The sequence below is a fragment of the Palaemon carinicauda genome, chromosome 36 (assembly GCF_036898095.1).
Source record: "Palaemon carinicauda isolate YSFRI2023 chromosome 36, ASM3689809v2, whole genome shotgun sequence".
Taxonomy (NCBI): domain Eukaryota; kingdom Metazoa; phylum Arthropoda; class Malacostraca; order Decapoda; family Palaemonidae; genus Palaemon; species Palaemon carinicauda.
In genome coordinates this window covers 69520076-69533742 of record NC_090760.1, presented here as the reverse complement: position 1 = coordinate 69533742, position 13667 = coordinate 69520076, and the positions used below count along the sequence as shown (strand labels likewise).

Here is a 13667-nt window from a genome sequence, read left to right as displayed (position 1 = left end):
CATATCATGGGTTTAGGCCTAAGAACACAATTCCACATACACAAGTATATATATATATATATATATATATATATATATATATATATGAGCTTAATTATATCTACATTACGCGACCATCGTATTTGAGATACATAGGCACTTTGACAAAATCAGCCTACGCCCTTCAGTCAATAATAGTGTATTTAAAATAAAATTGATATCAAAGATGATAAAGACATCAATTACAACAATGAATGGATGCTTATTTCACCTAAATATTAAGGCGATGAGGGGACAAGTGTAAATGACTTAAAGTTGATAGCCAATGAAATGTAGATAACTTGGAGAGGTCTGATACCAACGCATGGTTTCCGTAAATTCGGTTTATTGGGGAGAAAATCAATAAACCACCTATTTCTTTATGACTTTATTCACTCAAAATTATTTTAATAAGTATTTAAAACGTATCAATTTAATAAATTTGTTAATACAATCCTTTGAATAATTTCAAATCTGGCACCAAAATCTGACGTCGAATAAATATGACATGGCAACTGCATTGATGATCCCAAACCCATGAAATTTGTCTTTAACGACGAATTTAAGTAATATTATATAATTGTAGTTCTCTATTGTAACATAATTGATGAATATGGATACTTATTAACATGAAAACTGTGGAAAATGACTCAATTCCATGACGAAACAGCGCATCTTAAATGCTCCCCGCAGGCAACTCCCCACCCAGACCTGCTTACCACTTTCGTCACTTACTGTACACCGTCGAACACTAAAGCTCCACAGTGCCGATTTTTCGCTTAAAGGACAAAAGGATCCACTTTCCTCGTCACGTCGGCTTCCCTCCCTCCTTCAGGATTAATTTAGGACCCCACTCATGGCGGAGGAAAAACCCAAAGTTCTCGTGCTTGGAGGTAAAAGGAAGGAGAATCCTTCGAAGTTTTGCTTGCTCTATCCTTCTCTCTCTCTCTCCAGTTGACTTCGTGGGTGATTGGTGTTGATATATATGTATTTATTGTAATTATTTCATCTTCTAATTGCTGTTGATTACTATTTATTTCCAATAAATGCGTAATATATGATACATCGTGTTTAGTCAAAGTGTTTAATGTAGCGAGGTGTCTTGAACTGTCATAGCCCTATAGCCATGTTGATCGTTATTTACAAGTAATTAATTTCCTAATTACCTCTGTGCAAATAGGAAATACAAATTATATTGAATACATTATTGATTATTTACGGTTAAGTGAAATTTTCTATCATTGAATTTGGCTGGAGACCGCCATAGCAGGTCAATAGGCCTAGCTTAGGTTGGTGTAGGCCTATGTTACGTAATGCACCATTGGTTAAATTAAAAACCAGTTTTATGACGTCTTTAGTTTCATAAGATATGCATTTTAATAATTACTATAAGCCATGTGAGAAGCTGTGTTATAGATTTAGTGTATAGGCCTACTCTGGGCCTTTTTTTTTTGGGGGCCTTTTTTTTTTTTTTTTTTGCCAGTTTGTTGGTTTAAATCTTGAAGTAGTCCTATTACTTTCTAAATGTGCACATTCATCAGCAGCGAGATCATGCTCTAGTTGTGTGTGTGCTGATTTCCTATAGAATAATATAAGCCTACTAGGCCTAGTCTCTCCAGCATATGAGAAGCCTACAAGCTAGATTAGATTCCTTTGTTACTCAAAATAAAGCTAACTTTATCTAGGCCCAAGGAGGGCCAGGCAATGGCGTCCGATGACTCAGAAGATAGACCTATAGGCTCTCCCAATCCCCCCATCCTTAGTTCACAAGGATGGTGAGGTTGCAGCGACCAAAGAAACTAACGAGTCTGAGTGGGACTCGAACCTCAATCTGGCGTTCAACAGTCAGGGATGTTACCACATTGGCCACCACCTTGCTCTATATAATCAATGCTTGCTGGGTCGTCGTTTCAGCAATTACACCACCATTGCTGACGCTGTGTATATGGGCAGTTAGGTGTAGTCTAGATGTTAGCTTTGATAGTTTTAATCATATTTTTATTTAAATTTATGTAGTGTTATTGTCTTGAAGTTACCTCGGCTGGCTTAATTACTTTAGTAATATCATCTTCTATTATTATTATTATTATTATTATTATTGATAATAATAGCTGAGCTACAACCCTAAGTGCAAAATCAGGATCCTATAAGCCCAAGTCCCCTATAGGGAAAAATAGCCCAGGGAGGTAAGGAAATAAGGAAATAAATGAGTGATATGAGAAGCAATGAACAATTGAAATATAAATATTTTAAAAACAATGATAACATTATCACAGATATTCAGTATATAAACTATAAAAAGACTGATAAGATTGTTCAACATAAAACCATTTGTTGCAAAGTCAGGTAAAGATGTCTGTGTAACGTCCTGCGATAGTGACATAATTGTTTTATTACATTTCCTTGGCTAAATGTGCCTAATTGGAAGATATGCTAGCTTAGGGGTGCATAGGTTTAAACTTAGATCACTGTTTTAAGATTTAAAGGCTGCTCATGAATGGCAGAGGCAAGGGACAGCGACATTGCCCTATCAAGCAGGACAATGTCCTAGAGACTGACTATATATACATATGATCAGTGCCCAAGCCCCCTCTCCACCCAAGCTAGAACCCAGGAGGGCCAGGCAATGGCTGCTGATGACTCAGCTGATAGGTATATAGGCTTTCCCAAACCCGTGGTGATCATATTTATCGAATTGGATGAATAATGAATTATGTATTTTTTTTTTCAGTAACAAAGATGTTTAGAAAATATTTATTATTATTGCGAGTGAATAGTTTTTTTTTTTTTTAACATTATACCACTATGTTAAAATCATAGAATAGGTTAGGTTGTACTGTGATGCCAAGGACGAGTTAGACTACATCTTATAAGGCCATATAGCAGAAAGGACTATTAGAAACATTAAATTTAGAACGTCTACTGTTGGAAAGCCAAACTTTTCAAAGTACAAGGTCATATCCTTCTGAAATTATTGATATTGCAGAATATTTAAGATGTTTTCAAGTTTTTGGAACCAAGATATATGTCTACAGTAGGTTCAACAGCTTTCAAATATGCGGCCCCAAGACTTATGTAATAAGCTCCCACTAGACATCCAAAAGACCGAAGATATTAAGACTCAAGAGAAAACTGAAGGCTTTCTTGTTCCAAATTTGATAATGTGGATTTGACAGTAAACAAGCAATATGCGGTGTGAAATGCCGAGTGCCTTGGAATATATACGATAAAATGACTGTGAAGGTGTTGTGGAGATTAGTGTTCCCTTGCAGTGCTGTACTAGAAAGGCAGCCCTTAAATTACAGTAGTAGTGAGTGAAATAATCGCAGTTAACTTATGAGACATAAGCACTGTTAATAACAAACCAAACAGAGGACAACCACACGATACACACAAGAACAGAGCACTTGACGCTTGATGGCGTCCCTCTTACGTGCTGCCATTTACCGGCGTAAACAAGATCTACATTGGATGTTGGAGCATGACTTCGGGTGCCGAGACTAAAATTTGATGGAATTTTACTTCAGATGTTGGAACAATCGTATGTAAAGACAATCATATGTAGAGGTTCCACTGTACCTTAATGTATTATGTAGGCCTAGGTTATATAATTCACGATTGGTAAGATTAGAAATGAGTTTTATGACTTGTTTAGTGTCTGGTGTTCTAAACATCTTTTGGAAAACTGTGCGCTTTTCTTAATCAGCGTAGGCACGTTAGGCATAGGTCTAGGCCTCGGGAACCTTTTTCTGTTGGGATTCACGAGACCTGTTATAGGTTAGGTTGTATTTGGATATACGTGACAAGTCATACTACATCTTAAATGATGTTTAGCTGAAAGGACAGTTAGATGCAATGAATTTTGATACATTTCTGCCAGATCATTCAAGTACATTGTAGATTAGGTTTTTGCAATGATGCATATTTTATTATCATTATTATTATTTGCTAACCTGCAACCTTGGTTGGAAAAGGATGATTCTATAAGCCGAATGGCTCCAACAGGGAAAGTAGCCCAGTGAGGAAAGGAAATAATGAAACTACAAGAGAAGAAATTAACGATTAAGATTAAATATTTCAAGAACAGTAACAATATTAGAATAAATCTTGTATATAAACTATGAAAACGTTAAAGAAACAAAAGGAAGGGAAATAACATTGAATAGTGTGCCCGATTGTACCCTCAAGCAAGAAACTCTACTGTAAGACAGTGAAATAACATGGTACAGAAGCTATGGAACTATCCACAACAAGAGAACAATGGTTTTATTTTGGAGTGACGAGTTTCTAGAAGAGCTGCTTACCATACCTAAAGAGTAATTGTGTTTGTTGTGATAGAAATGGGTTGGTGATAGAAAGTAACCTTCCATTGTATTTCAATGTGTTGCAAAGGGAAAAGACATTGATTTCAATATCAAATTATAACAATGCAAGCCTTATTGTTGTTGAAGATTGTTCATAGGTTAGAAATTTTGTTACTTAATACTGTACCTCTATACATGTACTTGTTTGTAGAACACTGTATTTTGTAGATATCGACTAAAAGTATGTGAATTGTCATAATTTTATTAGTAAATCACGGTATTGTAGTGTGGTTTGACAGTGGCATTTCAAATTTTAAGCATCTACCATGAAATATTGACAGGTAAAGTAAATATTCAAAAGTATATGAAAAAGGTTGTAGAAAAGTGGAAAGGCCAAGACTTGCATGTGATGTGCAAGGAAGGAGTTAACTAGTTTTATTAGAAACTGGGAAATCATCAGCTAATTGATTAGATGATTACGGTACGCCCCAGTTTGGTTTTAAAGCCTTGAGGTGTGTTGAGATGAAAAGTTGCATCTCTGATGACTTGGGTACTTTAGTTAACGATACCCCTATCCTTTGGTATCGTTACCTATTTATGTACAGTAACTTCTCTTAAAAAAATGTTCTATTGATTGTCAAAGTGATGTGATTTCTTTGTTAGTACCTTTAAAGGTTTTGATAAGATATGCATTTTGAAGGGAGGCCAAAGTTATTTTTTATTTCTTTACATAGATTTTCCCATTAAAAAAGATTCCCCAGCTGTTGACATTATCCTGACTAAGGTTACCCACAAAAGCCTGCATGTAATTTCAGCTATATTCAATTTTGTCACATTTGCTCCTGGTTTTGTTAACATTTTATGCAGAGGGGGAAATTTGAGTCAGAATCTTTATTTTTTGAGAGAGAGAGAGAGATTGTCATGAATTAGCGTGACGATGTTTGAGTTTATTATTTTAATTTTGAACATTTTCAAATTGGTATTGAGAACTGTTTAATGGTGCTCAAACTCTATATAGGGCACTAGCTTTGTCAAAAAGGCAAGTTACTACTTATAAACACCTTAGTAATACCTCAATACTAATAATCAGTGTACAGTGCAATGTTATTTTCATCATTATTAGTCATAATCTTGAATATCCATGTAATGATTTCTTTAGAAGGAAATATTGACAAAATATCCTGTTCACCGTAACATATTGTATGCCATTACAAAATCAATTGTGTGAATCATCGACCTTGGATGTATCACCTGATGGTAGAGGTGGGGGAGTGTGGGATGAAGGTGACCCCACTACCTGCATATTACATGAGATGCATCTTACACATTACCATATTTAGCAGCAGATGATGCAGTATCTAGTTCAGTAGAACGGTCATCTCTATGGTCACCCAGGATAATGGCATAACTTGATGTATTTCATGTTGTATTCGGGTACCATGGGAGTATGGTGCAACGTTTTTCAATTCTTTGATATTTTTCTTTCACGTTTACAAAGTTGTATTCTGTGTGGTATCTTGTTCTCTCATTATTCCGTATTGGTTCACGTTCTTGGTCCACTGATTATTTTGAGATAGCACTGTACACATGATTACATATACCGTAAGCATTTTCCTTTAAAACGGTAATTAAGGACTACTTTTTATTAGGGAAGATTGTATTAAATTGAATAATTTTAGGATGAAATATTAATACAGTACAATATACATTAAAAGTATACAATAATGTGGCTCCATGCTGTTGTGTAATACTTGATACTCTTCAGTAATGTACTCTTAATATACACAAACCTTCAATTATCAATCACCTCCGGCATGAAATTTTTCTTTCCAATTCTTCCAGGATGCGGATTCATAGGTCGACACATCGTCGGGGAATTGATCGCGAAGGACCTAGCGTCGACGATTTGTGTTGTGGATAAAGTGCCTCCTCAAATTGCCTGGCTTAATGAGAACCATCGGAAAATATTCGACGAGAAAGTTGTGTTCCGGAGTGCAAATCTTATTAATCCTGGTAATCTTTGTTTCCTTTCCTGAAAGTCTTTTTTAAGAATGGTCAGTAGTCTTGGGATGTGTTTGTTGATTCCTTAAGGCAATCTGCAAGTTGAATAGATTGGATGATTGGTTTGCGGGAACATTGAAATGTGGGTGTGCATACAGAGATTTGAGATTTTAAGATCACGCTAAAAATGGGTGTAATTTTGATTACTGTCTTCTTTTGTAAGTTGAGTACAGTATTTGTTAGTTGTCACTTACCGAAGGAAGTATGTAAATGTATTGTTTTTTGTTTAATAATTGTTGATTAATAAGATGTTACGGATTTTAAGAGGATTTGTAGTCCTCAAAATACAACCGTTGGTATATAAATATCCTTTTGCATAAAATTAGTTGCACTGTATTGGAAGAGCAATACTTTTTTTTTTTTTTTTTAAATATGAATAATATACTAATATAGATGTAAGCTAACATAACTTTATAATTTGGCCAATGTTTTTCTTGAGGACTCGATACTTGCTCTAATTGTTCTTATTGTTTTTCCACCATAGCATCATGTAAGACCGCATTTGGCGAGGAAGCGTGGGATTGGGTGATTAATGCAGCTGGGGAGACCAAGACGGGCCAGGTATGTGTGTGGTCGCTGTTGCTGAGGCGGAGCCAACTTTTTATTTTTTAAGAACTGCTTTCTATATTGTCTTGTGAAATCCTGTTTACAATTTCTATATGACCTACCTTCCTCTAAATCCCAATTCTGTATATATAGGTTTTGTTTTTCCCCCCTGTATAGGGAGGTAATATTCCCTCTGGTATTCATAGTGATACAGAAAGAATTAACACTCGTTTTTATAGATGAAATCTGTAATGAATGACCCCATATCTAAATTATCATGATTTTATAGGGTTTATCTGTATACAAATTTTGCCTCAACCAAATGCATTTCCAGGTAGAAGCAGTTTATCAAGAAGGAATCGTCAGACTTTCCACAAATTGTGCGACGGAAGCCGCCGAAAGAAAAGTAAAGATTTATGTAGAAATATCGGCTGGCAACATGGGTTCCGAAGAGAAGGTGAGGGAGTTGGTGTAGTCATTTTCTTTTAGATGCTGTAATATGTTAAATGGCTTTTAATAGCTTACTTTTCAGCCATGTTGTTATAAGATATTACAGTACTTTGGTGAGTTAGATATTTTCTTTTGATGCAGATAACATTTTAGCCATGTATTTTAGAGAGATTATTCTTTAGCCATATTGTTTTTAAGATTACTTTCTAGCAATGATTTTTTAGAGATTACATGGTAGCCATGTCATTTTCAAGAAATTACTTTTGAGCCTTATTGTTTTTAGGAGATTACTATTTAACTGTGATGTTTTGAAGAGATTACTCCAAAGCCATTTTTTCAAGAGAGTACTTTGTAGCCATGTCGCATGTTCATGTACTAAAGTTTAGTCTGTCAGTAGATGTAAAATAACTACAATGACATTCCCACTCTAAAGTGAAAATTTTTATTCTGTAACGACGAATAAGATCTGAGCCATTATCCTTTGAGAATACTGCATGGGAGATTGGCAGGATGTGTGTGCGATAAGAGCATATCCTTTTCTCGTGCGACGGTTATTTCTGTCTGCTACTCTTACTTTTTTCAGGTTTTAATAATTCTTTATTTAAATTGATAATTAAGAAGTTTTTCTAAACCATTTCAATACACTGCTGTGTACTGTATAATTATGAATAGTATTTACCTGGGAGCTATGGCTGGTTATTCATCATATATAATTTGAAAAGACAGGTCATCAATATTGTACAGTATTTTTTTTTTTTTTCAAGTTCAAACTTTTTGTGAATGCTTTTCGGTAGAGCAGGTTGACATGTCTCGTTTTATAGTTATTATATCAATGGTGTATGTTAATCTTGTTACTGATCTTGAAATATTTTTTATCCATTACCTAAAGGACATCGTACTTGATGATCAAATGATCGCCACAGAGTTCGAAGGTTATCACGATCTCAACGCTCTTCTTCTAGAAGACATTCACAATCATGAGATTGAAGGATATCATGCTCTTGATGCTCTTCTAGAAGACGGTCAGAGTCACGAGCTAAGCGCTCACAATCACAAGGTCAAAGGTCATCACAATCTCAATGCTCTTGAAGACGTTCACGAACTAGATGCTTATGGTCACGAACTGGACGTTAACAATAATGAGCTAGACGCTCACGATGACTAGCAAGATAATCAATCCCATAGGGTTACTGCCCCACCCCCATTCTCCTTCTTAGACAATTGAATTCAGTGTTGTCTAATGCGACAGCTGTAGCAACATAATTGCTATAATTCAGGTCAGGCCAGGGATAGGTAACCTACAAGAACACCAGAGGTTGTCGGTGACTTGTGCACTCCCGGTCTGCGTCGAACATTACACCGTCAGATCTTCGTGTGGGCACCTTTAACCTCCATCCATAACTACAGCCTCCATCCGTGAAATCCTTTCCTGGGGAAACATATTTGCCCAACCTTCATGAGAATTTCTTATTCGTGAACTCTAACAATGACTCTCTTCCGTAACAGGAGCTCTCCCTTCTGCCGGAGTTGTTTGAAAGGAATATCTTCTTTCTCATCCAAGAGTGAGGTTTTTCAAGTTATGGAAAACCCTTCCCATGAGCTTGAAATACTTGGCTCATGTTCTTTGCCAAGGACAGAGAGTCCACATCCAAGCTACAAGAGATACTTTATAGTCTCTCCCATCTTCTTTTAGGAAATGGGAAGCGGTCTTTTTTTTTTTTTTTTTTTTTTTTTTTTCTTCTCCTCGTGATCGGAACATCCGGTCTCATGGGAAGATGCGGTTTGCCAAGATAACGCCAAGCTTCTTCGGCCAGAAGTCCCCAGATTTAGACTCTCCACGTGAAACGAGTTTGACCTTCAAACCCTGTTATGCGAGGGAAAGGTATTGCGATCAAACAGTTACTACATGGCTTCCCATACAGGCCACCCCATCTCCGAAGACTTCGGATGACTGACTGATCGCAACAGTCTCCAGCTCCTCCGAGACATCTCCTTGAGTTTACCACGATTTGAGAATAGGAGTAATCTAAGGAAAGACCCGACTGTCATATCCAATATGGGTATCTATAGTCATGGTCATCAGCTTGCAGAAACTTCCGCGGGTTCCACAAGACCGTATCAGTCCCTGTCAAATTCAATCTCTTCAGGACTAGCCAGGTCCCAGGTCCTTTGGCACGAGGAATCATCCTTCCTTCTTGTTCTCTATGAGATCCAAGCAAGAGACTCCTGGTAAAGAGGCTGCCAGACGAGAATCTCTTCCAGGGAGGTGATCTCCTCATTTTTCCTGGATTTTAAGTTTCCTATGGAAGTACCAAAGAAAATGGGTTTGCCACATACAGTACCACACATCCTCAGGACTATGGTTAGAGCTTGAATGATAACATCTCTTAATCTCCTAGAAGATATCTTCTTCCCTCGGGAAGATTTGCCCTTTGGGATGGCAATGATTCGTCTGTTTTCCTGTATGAGGGAAACGCTTCCTGCACCTACATGGTATCCCCTTTGGGGTATCCTGTCTACGGGTTTGGATTTTATCCAATCCACCCCTAATGTGGGAGACATCCTCCAACAGCCTCTGTTTAGAGGCCTTCCTTTGGGAATCTGAGTGGATATCAATGACAAGCATTGACCTTCCTGCAGGAGAAATACTGCTTCCACCTATTGATCTCCCTCCAAGCAATTCCTCCGAGGAAAAAAAAATGGCTTCTCCCCACCACTGAGTAGATCTCGTTGGCAGTTTTGTCTCATTAAGAGACTCTGCTAGCCCATCAGACTTTTCGCCGGCAAGACGTCACGTCACATCTAGCGACACCTCCCCAACATTGGAGAACCCATTAAGGACTTCCTTTACGACTAGATGCTCTGTTGTGAGGATCGGGTAAAGTTTCTCTCTCTTCTTGAGGGTGTTATTCCAGTAATAGACCCTCAAAATTGCCATCGAGGGGAATCCCGCTCTTAGATTTAGGCAGTGGAAAACTTTAGCTTGTTCCTTGAGCATCTCCTACAGACTGGAAGGATTTACCTTCTCCCTTGTCTCCAATCATCGCTCTTCACAGAGTTTGAGCCTATTTACCTCTAATCGGATAATAAAGCCCTTCTACGGGACATGGGTTGCTTCCTTCTGTCCCGGAGTTCCTCCCCCCCACAAAGACCCCTAGAAAGCAGATCCTCTCCTGATCCCGAGGACAGGTCTCTCACAGTGTTGCCCTCAACCAGGAGAGTACGCGTACCCTATGGGTCTCCTTCAACGTTTCACTTAGGGTGAGGAACCAAGTAACATCAACTTTTTTCTAGACTGCTTGAACCTCAGGTTCAGGCCATCCGGACTGGAAATCCTCTGCATCGTGATCAATGGCTTATGAACGTGTGATTGGCTCGAGGCCATACTTTGAGGAAGATGCAATAGCTCACCCCAATGGTTCAGCACATTTTGCCAATGCTATGAGGCTCAAAGGAGGCAATCAGGATCTCGTTCGTGACTGAGACCCACAGGGTCATATACCAGTCATTGATTCCTACTTCCCACACTAGTGATTAAATGGAGGCCATACCACGAGGAAGATACAATAACTTGCTCCTAAGGTTCAGCACGCTTAGCCAACCCTAGGAGGGTCAAAGGAGGCTCATAAGGATCTCATTTGTGACTGGGACACACATTGTCATATACTAGTCATTGAAACCTCTCCTTCTCGTAGAGGTGACCCAGAGCCCATAATGTTTAGAAGCAGCTACTTTGAGAGGCAGGCCATGCTATTGGTAAGGTGAAAGCGTTTCTGACCTTCACCGCAACCTTCTTGCAAGACGTGACCCACAGGCGCATGCAGATATTCTCCATTACCCCTGTGGTGGGTACACAATAAATGGTTTTTAACACCTTGAGCTCCTTGAGTAAGTAGCAGATGGTGAGGTCAGAATTAACCAAGGATAAGTCTGGGATGATTGGCAAAGAATGACTGGCTCTTTCTTTTCTTCATCTTCTCCCCCTCTTTTGGGGCAACAGCTCTTAGGGTACTCTGCAAAGCTGATCTCCACTGTCTGCAGGTATAACCATTTCCCTTGTGTAACCTAGTAATCAATATGCTTGTCAAGTCCCCTTACCCCTGTCGAGGTGGGATTGGGTAACGTCTTTGGTTACTTTTTAGATTCTTACATCTCTAAAAATATGTTCCATAGTCTAGTCACACTGCTATCATCAGACATTCACCAGAATTGCTCAGGCCACTAACAGTGCTTTGCACTCTTGGTCAATAACCAGCCAGTTGGTCAGGACTTGGTGAGTCATCCCTATAAATAATGTAAGGTTTGTTAGTGAAGGAACAAATGTTAAATTAGGAAATAATTTGTATCTTTCCTAATACAATCCTGTTGACACCTGTTCCCCAATAAGTCCTGCTTGCAATCAAGAAGTGATCTGAATACACAGGTGTGTGAGAGGGGTGGTTGGGTACCCCGGCTTCCCTCCTACCCCTTACTGCTAGGGTAGTTCCACCTTGCTAAAAAGTCTTATGGCTAGTTTCAGCTTTGCTGAAAGAATGTCCCTATAAATAACTACAGGTTCGTATTACTTAGGAAAAATACAAATTATTTCAAATTTGTCATATTCAGAAGTGTGTTTTAATGTTTTAAAGCAATATAGTTACTCTAGAGGAAATTGAATTTCAGTATTTCCATGAATAAAATCAAATGCCTCACTAGCTGATCTTAGTTTTGAAACAACTGACAAAATCGTGCCCCAAATTTACTGATATAGTTGAAAAAGAAATTGATACCCAATTTTCTATCGTTCCCCAGACCGCTCACAAAGAATCCGACGATTGCCGTCCGTGGTCCGTGACGGCCACTTGTAAACGAGAGGTCGAGAAAAAAATCATGGATCTGCCTGGGCTGAACTGGATTATCGTGAGACCTGCCATAGTTTATGGTCCATCAGATCGACTTGGAATCAGTAAGTATAAACTGAGCATTATAAATAGTAAGCATTTTTTCTCTCAAGACATTAAGAGCTGAAAGGAGAAATTATCTTTAGTTTATTCAAGCAAGATGTTAGCTTTATTGATGAAAGGGTTCTTTTGTACTGCATGTTTATTAGTTAGTTTTCCTTTACGTGAGCTTCTTAGGTACAAATAACTTGAGTTGATTAATGGCTATAACATTACTGTGACTTGGTTGATGATGTCCTAACAAAATATAGTTTCATGAATTATGTTATGTTTTATGATGATCAAAGGCAAAGCACAAAGATTATTTCTGTCGTTAATGTTAGGTATTCAACGGAGGTGGTTGTCGACCTGAGACCTCGTAAAATTCGTAGATAAGTGGGTCCATGTGTGTGCATTTTTTATTATGCGAATGAAGTCTGAGACTGTTTTTTGTCAATTAATTTTTTGCATTTTTCACTAACAATAATTCACTTCATAAAGATGAAAGAGGTTTAAACCCAACTTTCTGTTCAAGACTTGCATGCACACAAGACGAAAGACACCAGCAAAGTCGTATTACACATGTAACCCGTGACCTTGTAGGGCGGTAGTGTCGTCAGTGCACCTCACGCTGTGCACCTTGGGCATTACTAAAACGTCTTATTAGCATCCCTTTGGCACCTTAGGACCAACCACTTTTTAGACTCCTAGTACTCTACCTTTGTTATTGTATCATCCTGTCCAACCTCTTCTACTTTACCTCCGTTATTGTCTCTTCCTGTATAACTTTGCAGTGCAAGGGTAGGCCTTTTCCCTCAATTACACTGTGGCACTGGAGTACGTCTATGGTCCAAGTGCTAGGTCATATGGCCTTAAAATTCCATAAATCTATTTGCAACTCAACAAGGGGAAATCTGAAATGAAAGCAAGGGTGATGTTGCATGCTTTTTGCACGAGTGTGTGATGATCCTATGTTTTTTACATATTAATGTTTACTTGACTTTATTCTCCCTTGGCTGGCTGGTTTGTGGGAGTAAGAGATCAGGTTTGTCTTGCGTTTTTCTTGGCTTGACTGATTTTGGGGGTGAATAGCACAGTGAAGATTAAATTGAGCTTTACCTTGTTTTTCTTCCTGGTATGCAGGGTTTGGACAAGCATTTTGCTCTGATGTTTTGTGTTCGATTTATGCAATATTTTACGTTTGAAGTATTGGCATCCTTCAGTTAAAGTGATTGTTCAAATGCAGAGGTTTTCACATTATTGGGAAATCATTGTCACTGGGTATCCATCTGTAAAAGAAACTTAGGATTATTAAAAACATTTGGAATTCAAATAATGACTGTAATCTATTTTAAAAAGAGATACTAAT

At 38.1% G+C, this 13667-nt stretch overlaps 1 protein-coding gene across 2 annotated transcripts in view; it reads left to right on the top strand.

The window, feature by feature from the left end:
* Window positions 1–727: 727 nt before the first annotated feature.
* LOC137628885 (uncharacterized) overlaps window positions 728–13667 on the top strand; it is a 28378-nt gene continuing 15438 nt past the window's right edge. For both annotated transcript variants that reach the window (XM_068360139.1, XM_068360140.1), the window contains exons 1-5: window positions 728–911; window positions 6165–6335; window positions 6868–6944; window positions 7264–7386; window positions 12171–12324. In XM_068360139.1, the coding sequence (XP_068216240.1) occupies window positions 875–911; window positions 6165–6335; window positions 6868–6944; window positions 7264–7386; window positions 12171–12324 (562 nt within the window). In that variant the 5' untranslated portion in view covers window positions 728–874. The remainder of the gene's footprint in view (window positions 912–6164; window positions 6336–6867; window positions 6945–7263; window positions 7387–12170; window positions 12325–13667) is intronic.